The sequence below is a fragment of the Uloborus diversus genome, chromosome 3 (genome assembly GCF_026930045.1).
Source record: "Uloborus diversus isolate 005 chromosome 3, Udiv.v.3.1, whole genome shotgun sequence".
Lineage (NCBI taxonomy): Eukaryota > Metazoa > Arthropoda > Arachnida > Araneae > Uloboridae > Uloborus > Uloborus diversus.
In genome coordinates, this window is record NC_072733.1 from 50,349,212 (window position 1) to 50,365,049 (window position 15,838).

At 32.9% G+C, this 15,838-nt stretch overlaps 1 protein-coding gene across 2 annotated transcripts in view; it reads right to left on the reverse strand.

Annotated features, from left to right (window-relative positions):
• Positions 1–15,838, reverse strand: part of LOC129218028 (rho GTPase-activating protein 26-like) — a 194,818-nt gene that overhangs the window by 167,205 nt on the left and 11,775 nt on the right. For both annotated transcript variants that reach the window (XM_054852207.1, XM_054852206.1), the window contains exons 2-3: positions 6,341–6,436; positions 675–736 (exon numbers count right to left, since the gene is read on the reverse strand). In XM_054852207.1, coding sequence (XP_054708182.1) covers positions 675–736; positions 6,341–6,436 — 158 coding nt within the window. The remainder of the gene's footprint in view (positions 1–674; positions 737–6,340; positions 6,437–15,838) is intronic.

Genomic DNA, 15,838 nt, shown 5'->3' on the forward strand with positions numbered 1-15,838 from the left:
TTTCAATGTTTTACTTATTTTTACAGTGCTCCTTTCATTGTTAGAAAATTAAGCCGAGATTTAGGCCACTATAAAAATTGTTAGTTGGTTATGCTTATTATTTTTTTTAATATAAGAAACAGTAGAATAATATTTTCAGTAATATGCTTTTTACAGATAATTTTATTTTACCAATGGTCTGGTTACCACCATTTCGATGAGATTATGTACCTTGGGATTGCCATGGAAGTTGTCACAAAGCATTATGTTTCTGAATGCAATAAACAATCAGAATTTATTAAAAATATTTATGCTATAAACTTAATAGGATGATCCCACAAGCAAGGTAAGAACCCAATATGCTGCGAATACCAAAATAAGGAAGATAGAGAAACTAGAGAAAAAGAAAAGTATGAAAAAAGTGTTCCTTAAGTTGATACGGGTACCTTTCAGCAGAAAAATCATTTCCAATTGAAAATAACTCCAACCATGCTGCTCTTTAATTTTAGATTAAACAAGAATACTTCATACACTCTTACAAAATTTGTAAGAGACAATTTTTTTTGTAGTTTCTCTTACAAAGATTTTTTCCTATAACTAAAATTTGTATTTCTTGGAAATTTAATATGCAATAAATGGTTTATGTAGTTCAATTAAGTGTGAAAACATGAATACTTGACTTGTAGCAAACTTACCATCCGTTCTCTTTCATCTTCAATAACACACAATAAACGTCCAAATTCTTTTAGTGAACCAGCTGATGAAATATATTGCAATTTAAAATATGAGCAACAGACAAAAAAAATATTTTATTAAGCAAGTAAATATGTTAATGAGCATTCAACCACATAAAATTAAGCAAGTATTAGTGATTCAAAGGCTTTCCCAAATTATAAGTTTAGAACAACAAAGTGATTTTTAAAAAATTATATTCTGCAAAGAAAAATGCTGGGGGGAAAAGAGCATTAGTTAGCAAATGCTTTTAAATTAAACTAGTTCATAATTGAAAAATTCAATTATTGCCTCCAAACATTTTACTTTTCACCCATTGAAAACACAACTTTCCTTCATATACTGAAACAGATCAAATCTAAATGCTTTATCCAGAGAAGGCAAGTTTTTGACAGTTGATAATTTTAGCTGTCATGTCAAAAACCCTTTTTACATATATAGCTTTTGATAATAATTGTCAAAAACCGAGAATTATGTATCAAACCTTTCAGCACCAATTATATAGGTAAACAATTTTTTTTTCTGGTTAAAAAAGTTCATTGTTTAATTTGTTTTAAATTTTGAAAGTTAAATATCTTGAAAACTTTTATTTTTAATTCTTTTTGAAATTGAGAAAAACAGGTCATTGGTCCAATGGGAGCAGTAGCTACAAAATTTCACTGGTTTGTTCTTTTAGTAGTCCATTCTTGTGTCCTGGGTTTAAACAAGAAAAAAATTTAAGAAAAAAGATGAAAATATGTAAAACAAAATTAACATGACAAATAAAGTCAATTAGCAGTTTCCAAAAGTTATAGACATGTCTGAGCGACTGAGGAAGAGTAGGAAACAACAAGCATCTTTTTTTCACCAATACAGTCAAGTTCTGACTTTCGCGAGGGATGTGTTCCAAGACCCCTCGCATAAGTTGAAATTTTATGTTGTGGAAAAGGCTGTGTGTAAAAACTTTTATAAACATACCCAATTATTTTAGATACTTGTAAACAAAATCTCAAACTGCTAAAAACCATTTCTTAACTATACATTATTGTTTCTTACATAAAAAACTAAATTGTTATTCGTATTTTTTAAAAAAATCGTCTTATTCAACATAAAATACTGCAACGATGCACAAAATCAATGGGAAAGAAAGACATAAAATAAACCAGTACGGTATGTACAGTATATAGTAAGGAAAACATATGAACTGTATTTTTAATGTACTGTGCAGTAAATCCAGGAATGATATTTGTAACTTAAAAAATTGAAAAAGATGATGATTTACGCTGTGTGATGAAACCGTTATTCTTATATATTTTTTAAGTACACAATACAGTTGCTTCACTAGTTCTTTTATAATGTTTCCATCTATGGTAACACCCCTCTTCCTGGTTTCTTAAATTCACAATAAAAGAGCAGCTTAACTTTTCATAACACAGGGGAACAATTTTTTTTTCTTTGGTGCCCAGAGTTTGAGAATTGATTTAAGATATGTTTGCGGATCTGAATCGAAGTATGAAATTAGTTTTTCTGTAGCAGCTCTACTTTTTTTTAGATACATGCTGCTGTTTTACCCAAAATGTGCAGTTTTAACTCCATTTTGCGCATTTCTAAAGCAAGTGTAGGCTTCTTAAACAAGGATTGCTTCTGGCATATTTACCCTATTGTCAACCTGCAGTCTAGTAACTTAAAGGAAAATTCACCAGATGCAGTAAAAGTTTGAGAAGTTTAGTAATAACGCTTTAACAAGGTAAGGTCAATTTGTAAGTTCTTGGTTTCCATATATTTGCCGCGTGCAATGTGCTAAATTTTTGTATACAATATTTTTCAGGGCCTGACCCGAGTGGGTGACCCGAAATAAACATTTTTTTTGGGGGGGGAGGGGGAGGTCCTCTGAAGTCAAACCTTATAAACATAAACACTAATGGTGAACCACCATTTCAGGGGTATTGAGGTGTTTTACCACTCGTTCAAAATACTTGTTGGGAGGCAGAGTATCCCACACTTAAGTACACGTAAAAAAGGTAAATAAATAAAGAAGAAAACTTAAGAAAATGAAAGAAAATTAAGGTAAAGTTTTCTTAAGACAACTACAATTTTAGTCATTTTGAGGATCTTAAAAATTAGGACCCATGTGCAAGAGCCTAATTGGACTGTTTGGTAATCAACCTCTTATTATATGAACAATACAATAGGAATAAAAATCCCGTTGGGTGTTTTATTTGATCTATAGATGTAACTTAAACCTGTTTTATGTATATTTAAATGTTATATCTTTGAAGTTTGAGCTTCTGGACAAAAACTGATGTCATATTTGAACTCAAGATACCAAAGTCATACGAAATCAGTTTCAAAAACCTAAGCACCAAAATCACAGCTGCCCCGTGTAATTTCTGCATTTTGCTAAATAATACTTGGTGAACTTTTACGGATTCATTTTTCATGACTTATAATTGCACATATGGAAGATTCACTCGTACCTAATTTTCGTGCTACCTTTGACGCATTTCATAGTTGTTGGAGCACACAATCTTTAGCTTTTCTTTAACTGTCAGAAACTTTCTCTTTTTCTTTCTATCCACACAAACTTTAGATGAAACATCATTCTACAGTTATTTGTATAAGTGATGTATCTGATTAGTACAGTGTGGGAACTTCCGCTCTCAGTGATGCTAAAGGGATGAAGTTCCGTTTATGAAAAAAAATAATTAGTTGTCAATAACAAAGGCGATACTTACAAACCCTGATTTCCTTTTGAAAATTTTCGTGCTGCGCACGAGGAATTCCGTTATGTCTAAAATTCTTTACTGGTGAAGAAATTTGCGTTATAGCCATTTCGCATAAGTCAAATCGCGTTGTAGCGAGAGTCAACTGTAATTCATTAGTCGTTTTCCCTCTCCCAAGAGGGTCGTCTGGATCCACCACTGTACACTATAAATGGGTCAATATGGCAAGCATGTACTGTGGAAGTTGGATTTCACATCAAATTACGGTACAGTTGGAAAAAAGAAGCAGCGCACCCTAAATTGCCAGCCCAGTTGGCACAAGACGACAACAACATGGATCACGGGACACGGGAGCGTAACGCCCCGCCAAGGAAACCAAACGTCAGCAGCCAACAGAAGCAAATCCACCGCCAAAGACGAAAGAAAATAAAAGCGACCAAGAACAAGATTACACGACAGAACAAGTTGGGGTTTTTTGGGTTTTTCACCCCTCTGTATCTCAGCTCCATGAAGACCCCCGGAGTTGATTTTTGGTACACTCAATCTCTAGTGGCCCCTGACGCCGTAAACCAAAATACAATCCCCTGGATCATCAGGGCGAAGAGGTATTAAAGTTATAAAATTGCTGTTCAAAAAGTTTTCGCTTTCTTTGACAGGGCTACACCCCAGACGAAAAAAGGAATCAAGCTGAAATTTCGTACACATTCCTTGTGCCCTACTGATGGGCCTTTTGTGCCATTTGACCCCCCTCCCCTTCCCCCCTCATTTTTACCCCCCAAATTGTACCTTCCCGGGGTTCGATCACAGCCCCTCGGGAGGCTACGGTAATGATTTTTCTATACATATTCTTGGGGGGCCATTGAGTACATATACAAAAATTCAACCCCCCGGGACATCACTGGCCGGAGTAAATGAAGTTTGAAAATCACTAATTTTCCCTAAATTCTTATGTGCTTACTCTCAGCTCATAGGGTTTGTTTACCTTGGACTGAAATCGCAAAGTTAGAACAGATTTAACAGTTATTCCAAAGTTGTCTTAGGAAATGAAATTCAATCAAGACTAAAACATATCCAACAGTTGCAACTAGACGTTAAATCGCGGATATCACAAATTTGCCACAGCGACTGCGTATGCGCGCAGACTTAGCTCATTGGGCTTTCTGTTTTCAGATTCTATGTTGCTTGTTTATACTTAAGCAGAGAAACAAATTAATGAATGAGATTAGAATGCTGTCCTCCCCCCCCCCCTCCAAGGTTTTGCCGACACGAAATTTCCTTCCCCCTGTTTTTCAGTTTTGATATATTTATAAAGGGAAGAAATTTTAAATGTCGGCCCAAAACTGGGGTTAAACCACTACAATACTTTACGTGACAAATTATATGAAACTGTACGCATATGAATACGGCACATGTAACTTTTTAATTGAAAGTGAAAAATAGCACTTTTTTATTGGTTTGTTTATTTTCTAAATTAATGGATTTTTCACAAACAACACATAATGAATTGAAAATATATGAAATACGTGTGTGGATATTCGTGCTTTGCAGTAATTTGTTAGCTGAAAAAAATTTTGCAATTAATTTAAGCAAGACTTTTAATGAGCTTAGTCTGCGCGCAACATGCGCATTCGCTATGGCAAATTTGGGATATCCGCGATTTGTTATCGAGTAAAGTTGTACAGATCTTCTGACACATTCAAATTTAAAATATTTAATTGCTTAGTTTTTTTTTTTTTTTTGCTTGGTGATGACATGCGTTATTTCGTTTTTTAAATGAGCTTTTAAACAAAACTGGGTATTAAACAAGACAAAGACTTCTATCAAGAACAAGATAAATCACCAAACAATTAAAATTATCCCATAAAACCTAAAATAATCCACGATTTAAGAAAAAATGTAACTAAACAAAAAGTGAAAAGTTAGATTAAAATAGCCCTCAAGCTGTAAAACATTTAAAGAAACCATCATGAAAATGTTGAATAATCTGTCAAATAAAGAAACTGTAATAGAATTTATTGCGAAGTTGTAAAATACACGAAAACAATATAATTTAAAATATAGTATTTTATTATCCAAGAAGTTTTCTTTGCAACAGAGAGGATACAAGGATTGCAAATAAAATTTAAACCGCCCAATTCTCGCAAAATGAACATAGAATCTTAATAGTCAGAAAATAACTTGACGTAAAATTAGGCTAGCCATTATTGTTCCTTAAAAACACAAAACAGCATTTTTTCAATTGAAAATTTTCTGACTTGAAGTTCTCAATTCTAAAAATACAGACAAAGTAATAATATCAATGCAAAAAGATGTGATATCTCATCAAAAACAACCCTGTTGTAAAAATTTCCCCGCCAAGAAAACCTTTAACTTTTCCGCACAAAAAAGAAAACCTGCATCCTAAACCCAAAAACCCTCAGTCATAAAAAGTTATGATATCTAGTTTGCGCGCCAAGTATCTGCCAAACTATCATCCTCCCTCTTCTTCTTTTTCATCACAGCTACTTCCATTAGAACCTCCTCCCACCTTCAACTCCTCAGAAATATGGATAGATCCTTTAAATTGTTTATCTTATTTGGCGGAAAGCTTTTCAAAGTGAAGTGGTTGCTTGGTGAGCAAAAAGCTTCCCGCCGAACAAGATAAACAATTTAAAAGAGCTATCCATATTTCTGAGGAATTGAAGGTGGGAGGAGGTTCTAATGGAAGTAGCTGTGATGAAAAAGGAGAAGAGGGAGGATGATAGTTTGGCAGATACTTGGCGGGCAAACTAGATATCATAACTTTTTATGGCTGAGGGTTTTTGGGTTTAGGATGCAGGTTTTTTCTCTTGTGCAGAAAAGTTAAAGGTTTTCTTGGCGGGGAAATTTTTACAACAGGGTTGTTTTTGATGAGATAAAACTATTCACATAGAAGTAAAACTACATACCAATGATTATTTCATCATCCGTCTGACTTGAACCAATGCAATCAAATCTAAAATTCATTAAATTTGATGCTAAACCACGCTGTGCTTTTGATAATGCTGGAAAAAAAATTAAGTTTTAGAATACTACTATTACTTCTCTCTATATAACAAAGGATAGTAAAAAAGGGGATACAATTAATACACATTATAACTCAACACATTATATATTTTCATTAAAACTTATATACATTAAAACTCAATAAACAGGAGTAACAAATAACTTTGAAGTTTAATAAAGACATAAATCAACTACTCATAGCAAAAGTGATAAAAATACTGTGTTAATAATACCATAACATATGATATTGAAATATTTTACGGTCTAAAAACGGGTATATCCTGCTGTAATTTCTCATAACCCCTTCCTGAATACATTTTGGATAAAATATATGACTACAAGTTATTTAATGTAGTGTTTCCCCCAGGTATTCTTAGGAGGGCGCCACACCCAGCCCCTCTTAAGGTAATGTTCAATGTGCACAGCCCTCTTCATTTGCCTTTCTCAATGTGCCCTCCTTGACCTTTTGTAGCTTTAGCTCAATTTCATCATGAAAGCAAACTTCTTTTTTAGAAAAGTCAGATTCATGTAAGCATTGCCTTGAAATGCAACTCTCACGTTTCCAGCAAATTTGATTTGAGTATGCATCTGAATTTTCTAAATTTTTAACTATCTTTTAAATAAAATATTGAAAAGCTTTTTACTAATTATTTTTAAAAAATTACAATAGTAAAACTCTTGTTTATCCACGGCCTTTTACACTTTGAAAAAAAAAAAACTTTCTTTGCCAATGATTAAGTAGATAAATGCACACATTTTAACTTGACAAATGCAAAATTTATTTTCAGACATTCCTATTGCTTTCTTCCCCGTGCCTTTCAATATCAAACCTTTTTAGGCCACCAAAACCTGACTAACCTGATTTACTGCTTTTGATCTTCACTTCTTACTGATTTTTAAACCTACCCTACTTACTGATATTTAAATCTAAGCTACTTATAGGTTATTCCATGAAAAGTGAAACCAGTAGGTCAAAATTTCATTTTGCAGTTATGTTGCTATATTATACATCATTGTAAAGCTTAAAATGTTTTTTTTTTTCAGAATATTGCATTGATTTTTTTTTAAAAAGTTAAATAATAATTTTTCCCCCCAGTTGGAAGTATAATATTCAGATCTTCATAAAAATCAGAAAAAAATACCAAACGCCATAAATTTTCATACGCTTATTTCCAATAGCAAAATGAAAATAAACAAAACTAACTGCAGTACAGTTTTAACTATTAACATGATATTATAATAACATGCATTTATTTTTATTCTTTTGCAAAATAAAATCGAGTAATTTAAATTAAAAAAGAAATGAAGTTTAATGTTATGTCCGTAACAAAAATTTGGCAAAAGTTGTCGTTACTTCCTAAAAAATCAAAATTAAAGAAATCCTTTTTTTGTCCTTTTAGCAATTCATCAGAGTAATTGTTTACCATACTTTAAAACATTAAAATTTCTTTAGTTTTTTAAAAAATGGTATTACAGACGCAACTTTTTTGTTTCGGCCATAACAAAAAGCAGTACGTTACGTTTGTAACACATGTATATTTCCAATTAAATAGAAAAAAGTACAGGATGGCAATGAAAATATAGTGTATGACATGTGATATGATGTAACAAAACTTCTGATACTCCGATTTTCAATTTTTTACAAATGTTAGTGGATATTTAATTTTAATTTTTTTAAATTATTGAAATACACATGTGTTCCTATCAAGGTAAGATTTTTTATCCTCCAAATCATGCAATAAATTCAATTGGTGTTAATATTTCTACACTAGCAATTAATTAATGCTTAATAACTTGCATAAAAATACTCTAGAGGGAAAGTTCCTTAATTTCTCAAACTTTGCTTCATCAATGCACTTAATTCAAAGAGTAATAAAAAAGAATGTATACATAAATATGTGTACCTATGACACAAAAAAAAAATGCGTTTTCCAAGTACATTTTAGTGACAATTACTCTATCATTTAATCTGATGAAATCCAAAGCACTCTTTGCTTAATTTTCATTAATAAAGTTTTTTTTTCTTTTTTTCAAATTGATATCACATATAATAAGCATAGTTTTTCTCTTCAAACTTCTACCATTCTGACAGCATAGCCAAACCGATATTACTTCTTTATTAAAAAGTAACTTAGATAAGATTTTGACATGTTGTGTAATAGTTTAAACCAAAGTAACTGAGTTACTTTATTGTCATTTACTCTCCCCTAAAAATTAATAATTGAGATTACTGCTACATTGATAAATTGAATATTTTATAGTTTTAAAACTTAAATTAAAAAACATAATTAGATTAGAGTTAAAAGTATTAAATATTAAACTTGCTACATCTGATCCTCAGATAAAGTACATCTATTTCTGAAGCAAAATGAAGATTCACTTAGGCAAATGTAGGCCAAAATGTATTTTTCTAATGAGTTTTGACTGTTTTTTTCTACCGTTGGCAAAAATGTGCCAATTCTATCAACAAGCGATCAAAATTAAAGGCAAACTTTAAAAGAAATTGGACAGTTAATATGTTTGGTGAGAGAGAGAAAATCATCCAAAAATTCTCCAACTGTAAAAGTATCTCAAAAACTCACAGATTCACAGGAGAAAACAACTCAAAAAACGTTAGGCTTATAGACCCCCCCCCCCCCATGTTCATGTTAAAGATTTGAAAATTTATTTGCAACTGAATATAATACCACACATTTCTTTTGCTTATTTTCCCCTTGGGTCCCCCTTACTACTTATGACACACAGATATATTTTTTATATTTATTTACATGGTGGTATATGCAAGGGGGGCTGATCCTGCTTCATATCTACCTAAATCTTTTAAAACTATTAAGGTATAACTTAAAGTCAAAATACTGTGTTAATCTAGAACATTGCACTCTCTTAACAAAAATTATTAGAACATATATAAGCTTTAATATGCCTTTTACAATTATCATATCAGACACGTTACGTCCGTAACACTTTTTTGTTACGTCCGTAACAAATATAATAATTTCTATCATAAATTTTACAAACAATATCTATGAAAACTTTATGGTTTTAGAAAGCTTGAAATTTCTAGAACAAGTATTTCAAAGAAAATTTTAGAAATCCATGAATAATTCACGGGAACATTGGCAATTGTATGATGATGTGTACTGTTACAAATTCTGTAAATAGTAATTATTTTTATTTTTTGAATATACAACCCCCTTATATTCGAATGAAGTATATGGTCCCTTAATTTCCACACGCTAAGATTTGTGAATGGAATAAAAAGGAAACATCGAGAAGCATTTCGAATTTTGTCGAAAGTTCTCTAGGATTTATAAATAAACTCTGCATCTGATAAAAAGTCAGACTGGTTTGAGCCATTGCACTGGGAGCATGTATTTGGCTCTGTGTGTATTTTAGCCTTTCTCTGTGTTTTTGCATATTTGGAAGTAAATACGTGTTGTTGAATCTCCCTTTTAGTTTCTTTTGGCGAGAAAATATCTCGCCAGTTTTTACAGCAAACCTAAGTTTAAGTTTAAATTGAAAGATTGCTTTAGGTTTTGTGAATTTGATTGATGTGGATTTTGAAGGGAGCCGCTGGCCCTTGTAATACCAGCATGAACCATTCCTATGGTTTTAATTTTATTTTGTTTTATGTTAATAAAAGTTAGTTTTGTTTTAGTTGATGGTTGTAATGTGGTTACTTGTGTAACATTTTGACAAAATGAACAGAATTACGAAGAATTTTCAAACCTGCAAAAAGTGGAACTGCTGAGTTCTTTTATTGGCGTCCACGACAGGATATGATATTGTGATCAGCTGAATCTGAAAAGTCTTGAAATTTACACAGGTAAGCTCAGTTTATTATTATACCTGTTGTAAATATTGCATTGAATGAAAATGACAAGTACATTAGAAATCCTAAAGAAGAAACGCGGAGGTTTAAGAACACAGACTTCTAAACTGTGTAACAAAATAGATACAGCACTAGAAAGTGAGGAAATCGCAGCAGAGCAGAAAATTGATCTTTTAAGTATTTATAAAGACCAATTAAATGAAAAGTACGACTGCTTGAAAAAATTAAATTCGGATATCCAAGATCTGACTGCCGAGTCAGAATTTGAAAATGAAATAGAAACTTCTGAACATTATAGCGAAAGAATAATAGAATTTCGGTACAAGATTACTAAGTTTTTAAATGAACGTGCTGCTGAAAGTCAAAAGGAATTGTTTGAGTCATCAATCTCGAAAGATGAAAGTAATTCTCAATCCTTCAAAATTGAGCGTTGTATGAAACTTCCTAAACTTACTATACATAAGTTTTATGGGGACAGCAGTTGCTGGTTGGAATTTTGGGGCCAATTTTCTAATGCCATTGATAAAAACAAAAGTTTATCGACAAATTTTCATATTTGAAATCTCTACTTGGTGGCAGCGCTTATAATGCTGTTGCTGGATTTTCACTTACGGCAGAAAATTACAAATCAGCTGTAGATTTGTTGAAAAACAGATATGGTAGAAATGATTTAGTCATTAATGCGCATATGAGTAAGCTGTTAAATTTAAAACCAGTGAAAAATTCCTATCACATAAGGGACTTAAGGGAACTTTATGATAATGTTGAAGTTCAAATTCGAAATTTAAACTCCTTCGGTGTTACAGCCGGTAGTTACGGACACTTGCTTGCACCTATTTTATTGAAATTAATTCCAACTGAAATGGCCCTGGATTTCAATCGTAAACGGTCAAGTATGACAGATATGGACATCGATGAACTTCTAACATTTATAAAAAATGAAGTTCAATCTTGTGAAGCAACAATTCATCTGCAGAATTCTGAAAAATTTTCTTCAAGTAGTAAAAAAGAAAAAAATAAACAGCAGACTAGTAATTACAAATGGGATATTCCCACGACTTCTACATTAACTACAAATTCAAAAAGTGTTTGTATATTTTGTGATTCAACAGAACATGATTCGAAATCATGCAAGTCGAAGCCTATTTCTGACAAACATGAAAAATTGCGGAAGACTGGGCGATGTTATGTTTGTTTTCGTAAATATCACCTATCCTCAAATTGCAAATTTAAAACTGAGAGCTGCAAAATATGCAATGGTAACTTTCATCACACATCAATTTGTACCAATAAAACTTTCAAACCCGCAAATGTAAACAGAGATACTGGGGGAGAATCAATTATTGCTTCAGTTTCTCATTGTCGGAAAAATATTACTAATGTAAATACTAAAGAAGTAATTTTGCAAACTTCATGCGTGAAGGTGGAATCTGATTCGAATTCTAAATTGTCTTTAATTCTTTATGACACGGGAAGTCAAAAGACTTATGTCACAGAAAATTTAATTTCAGAATTAAACCCTCCAGTTTTAAGGCAAGAAAGACTTCAGATATTTTCATTTGGAGCTTTTAAACCGCAAATTAAAAATTTTGATGTCGTTGAGTTGAAGTTATCTCATGTAGATGATAAATCGCGTTGTATTCATATTGAAGCGTTAGTAACAGATGTGATTTCGAGTGTTAGTATTCACTCCCCACCACTTAGCAAAGAAGTTATGACTAAGCTAGTGTCATACAAGTTTTCGAGTTGTGATAACGTAGGTGGTTCTCAAATCGAGTTATTAATTGGTGCGGATTATTTTTACCAAATCTGTTATGGACCGGTTGAAAAGTTAACAAAATCACTCTTTCTGTGTGATAGTTTGTTGGGGTACTCGCTTTGTGGTTTTGTAGAGGATGGGTCAATGAAAGGGGAAAGAAAATCTGTTTGTAGTTTCTCAGTCGTAAGCAGCAAGCTAAGCCCTGATAATGAGATCGAAAGCTTAAGATTTTTGTGGGAATTGGAATCACTCGGGATTATGCAATCTAGGGAAAATGTTTCAGAAGTAGAAAAGGAAATAATTGATAAATTTCAATCTAACTTAAAGTTTGTAAATAACAGATACGAAACTTCTTTATTATGGAAGGAAGATAAGTCTAAAGTTGCGAATAATTTCAGAATTGCAAGAAATCGCTTTGACGATTTAAGTAGAAAACTTGAAAAGGACATTAATTTATTTGATAGTTATAAAGCTATTGTTTTGGAACAGGAACGTAATGGGGTTATAGAACCATGTTCTGATTCAAAAATCGAAAATAGTTATTTCATGCCTCATAGACCAGTAGTAAGAGAGGATAAGGTAACCTCTAAAGTTAGAATGGTGTTTGATGCTTCTTCAAAGGAGAAACATTTAAATTCTTTGAATGATTGTTTATTCCCTGGACCTAATCTTAATCCAAACGTTCTTGATATAATACTTAGTTTTAGGAAACATAATGTTGCATTTTGCGCCGATTTAGAAAAAGCTTTTTTGCAAATTGGAATTGCGGAAGAGGACAGGAATTACCTGAAATTTATATGGTTTAGTAACGAAAGGGGTGAATTAAAATTTATGAGATTTTCGAGGGCGGCTTTTGGGGTAAGCTGTTCCCCCTTTATTTTGGCTTCTACGATCAAGCATCATATTAAAAAATATGAAAATCATCCCCAAGTAGTTAATATTTTGGATTCATCCATTTATGTAGATGATTTGATATCTGGTGCGAAATCTGATAAAGAAGTGTATTACATATCATCGACAGCCTCAGATATTTTTAAAGAAGCTGGAATGAATTTGCGGAAATTTAATACTAATTCCGTAAAACTTCGAAAAATGTGGGAAGAAAAGGGAATGTGTGAAACAGCTGAACTTCGTAATGATACCTTAAAGATCTTGGGTTTACTATGGAATACCAATTCTGATAGCTTGCATTTTGACGTTCCAGACTTTCACGAGGATTGTAAAATTAATCCTTCAAAACGCGTTGTTTTGAAAACTGTTCTAAAGATATTTGATCCTCTTGGAATTCTTTTACCATTTACTGTTAGGATGAAAAGTTTGTTGCAAGAAACTTGGCAGCGAGGTATAGGATGGGACGAAAACTTACCTAATGATCTAAAATACGAGTGGGAAAGTTGGTGTTCAGAAATTGATCATTTACCCAAGTTTGAGATACCTCGTAAATATTTTCCGGGGGGTTTAGAAAATTTTGATACCATAGAACTTCACATTTTTTCTGATGCAAGTCCTAAGGCTTATGGTGCTGTTGCATATTTTTGATGTGCCAAAAATGATAATGAAATTCGGACCAGTCTTGTTTGGGCAAAATGTAGGGTTTCCCCTATAAAACGTTTGACAATCCCTCGCCTCGAACTTATGGGTGCGATAATAGCTGCTAGGATGTGCAAATATTTAAAAACTGTTTTTAGTTCTCATGTTTTAGATGTCCATATTTGGTCAGATTCCATTGTCGTGCTACATTGGATAAAGGGTTCACCGATAAACTGGAAGCCTTTTGCGGCAAATAGGGTTGAAGAAATACAGTCTTTGACTAACCCCAGAATTTGGAATTTTACTCCAGGGAAAGCCAATCCTGGAGATTTGTTGACCAGAGGGGAAAGTTTAACTAGTCTTGTAGAAAATACATTATGGTTTGAAGGTCCAGATTGGTTATCAATGCCTAAAGAAAGGTGGCCGAAGCATGACATTCTTCCCAGCAATAATGATTATTTGATTGAAAAGAGGTCCAAATTAAATTCTATTCAGCTTTCCTGCAATGTTAAATTACTTACAGAACCATTGCTGGATTTAGGAAAATTTAGTAAACTTAATCGTGAATACAACATCACCGCTTGGATTTTCAGATTCCTTAATAACATTAATAAGAAAAAGACTAAGCTGTCAGGTGAGCTTACTACTGCAGAAATTACAAAATCAGAAAAATATTGGTTAAAGTTAACTCAACAAACTGTGTTCACTCTTGAGATTGAAGAACTGAAACGGGAAGAACCTATCAATAAAAATTCTCCTTTATACAATTTAAACCCTACATTGGATGTAGATGGTTTATTATATTTATCGGGAAGACTTCGCTTATCTGATCTGCCTCTAAGGGAAAAAAATCCTTGGATACTCCCGGGCGGGGAACAATTCACCAAACTGCTAATTCTTCAGGCCCATGAAAAAGTTTATCATTATGGAGTAGCCACAACCTTGGCGCATCTTCGAGAAACATATTACATCATCAAAGGAAGGAAATATGTTAAATCTGTGCTGAAATCTTGCATTATTTGCAAAAGATTTAAAGTTAGACCTGGCAAAGAAGAAATTGCTCCTTTACCGAAGGATAGGATAATTGAATCACCCCCATTTGAGACCTGTGCTGTTGATTTCGACGGCCCTATTTTTATCAAAACTAAATCGGGCCCGGAAAAAGCTTACATTGTGCTCTTCACCTGTGGAGTTACTAGAGCTGTTCATCTGGAAGTAGCATCTGACCTCAGCACTGAAACCTTCATCTTAGCTTTCAAAAGATTTGTTTCACGTAGAGGACTCTGTAAAATTGTATACAGTGATAATGCCAAGACCTTTATCAAAACTGATAGTTTACTGAAGGAGATTTGGAGTAAGATTTCCAAAGCTGAGGTTCAACAGTATTTTACTAAAAACCGAATTGTGTGGAAATTTATTGTACCTAGAGCCAGCTGGTGGGGTGGGTTTTGGGAGCGCATGGTGCGTTCTGTCAAAACGCCCTTGAAGAAAGTTTTAGGACGATCTTGCTTGAGCTATGAAGAGATTCAAACCACTCTCACTGAGATCGAAGCTGTTATAAATGGAAGACCTTTAACTTACGTGTATGATGAAATTAACGAGCCATTTCCCCTAACTCCTTCTCATTTTCTGATAGGCAAGCGCCCAAATTTCTCTCCGGATATTCCTTCTGTGGCAGAACCAAAATCCAACAAAAAGACCCTCACGAAATTATTGAGATACAGAGATCAAATTTTAAACCATTTCTGGAAGCGTTGGAGAACGGAGTACTTACTGGAACTTCGATCTGCAAATCGCATCGTTCCAATAGATACTCCTACAAAATTCAAAATTGGAGACGTGGTTATAGTTCATGAAGACAAGGTTCCAAAACACATGTGGAAAATAGGAGTTGTTAAAGACCTTTTTTTCGGCAGAGACTCTAAAGTTAGATCTTGTGCTGTTCGAACGCCTTCAAGCGTTGTGAGGAGACCTATTCAATTACTGTATAATTTAGAACTTGATATTGAGTCAGTGACTCAGTAAAAAAAATCTTCCGCATAAAAATGTCATTTCTGTTTACTTTTAAATTGAACTTTATGTTATTTCATGTCTAATTCAGACTGTTATATATTTTAGTTAGCTGTTATTCATTTGAAGCTTACACCAAGTTTGTAAGTATGTTAATTTGTTTGATTGCTATTTTGTTTAAAAAAAAAAAAAGTAAATATTTGAATTTTGCTGAACATTTCAATTGTTCATCCTGGGGGAGTGTGTTGAATCTCCCTTTTAGTTTCTTTT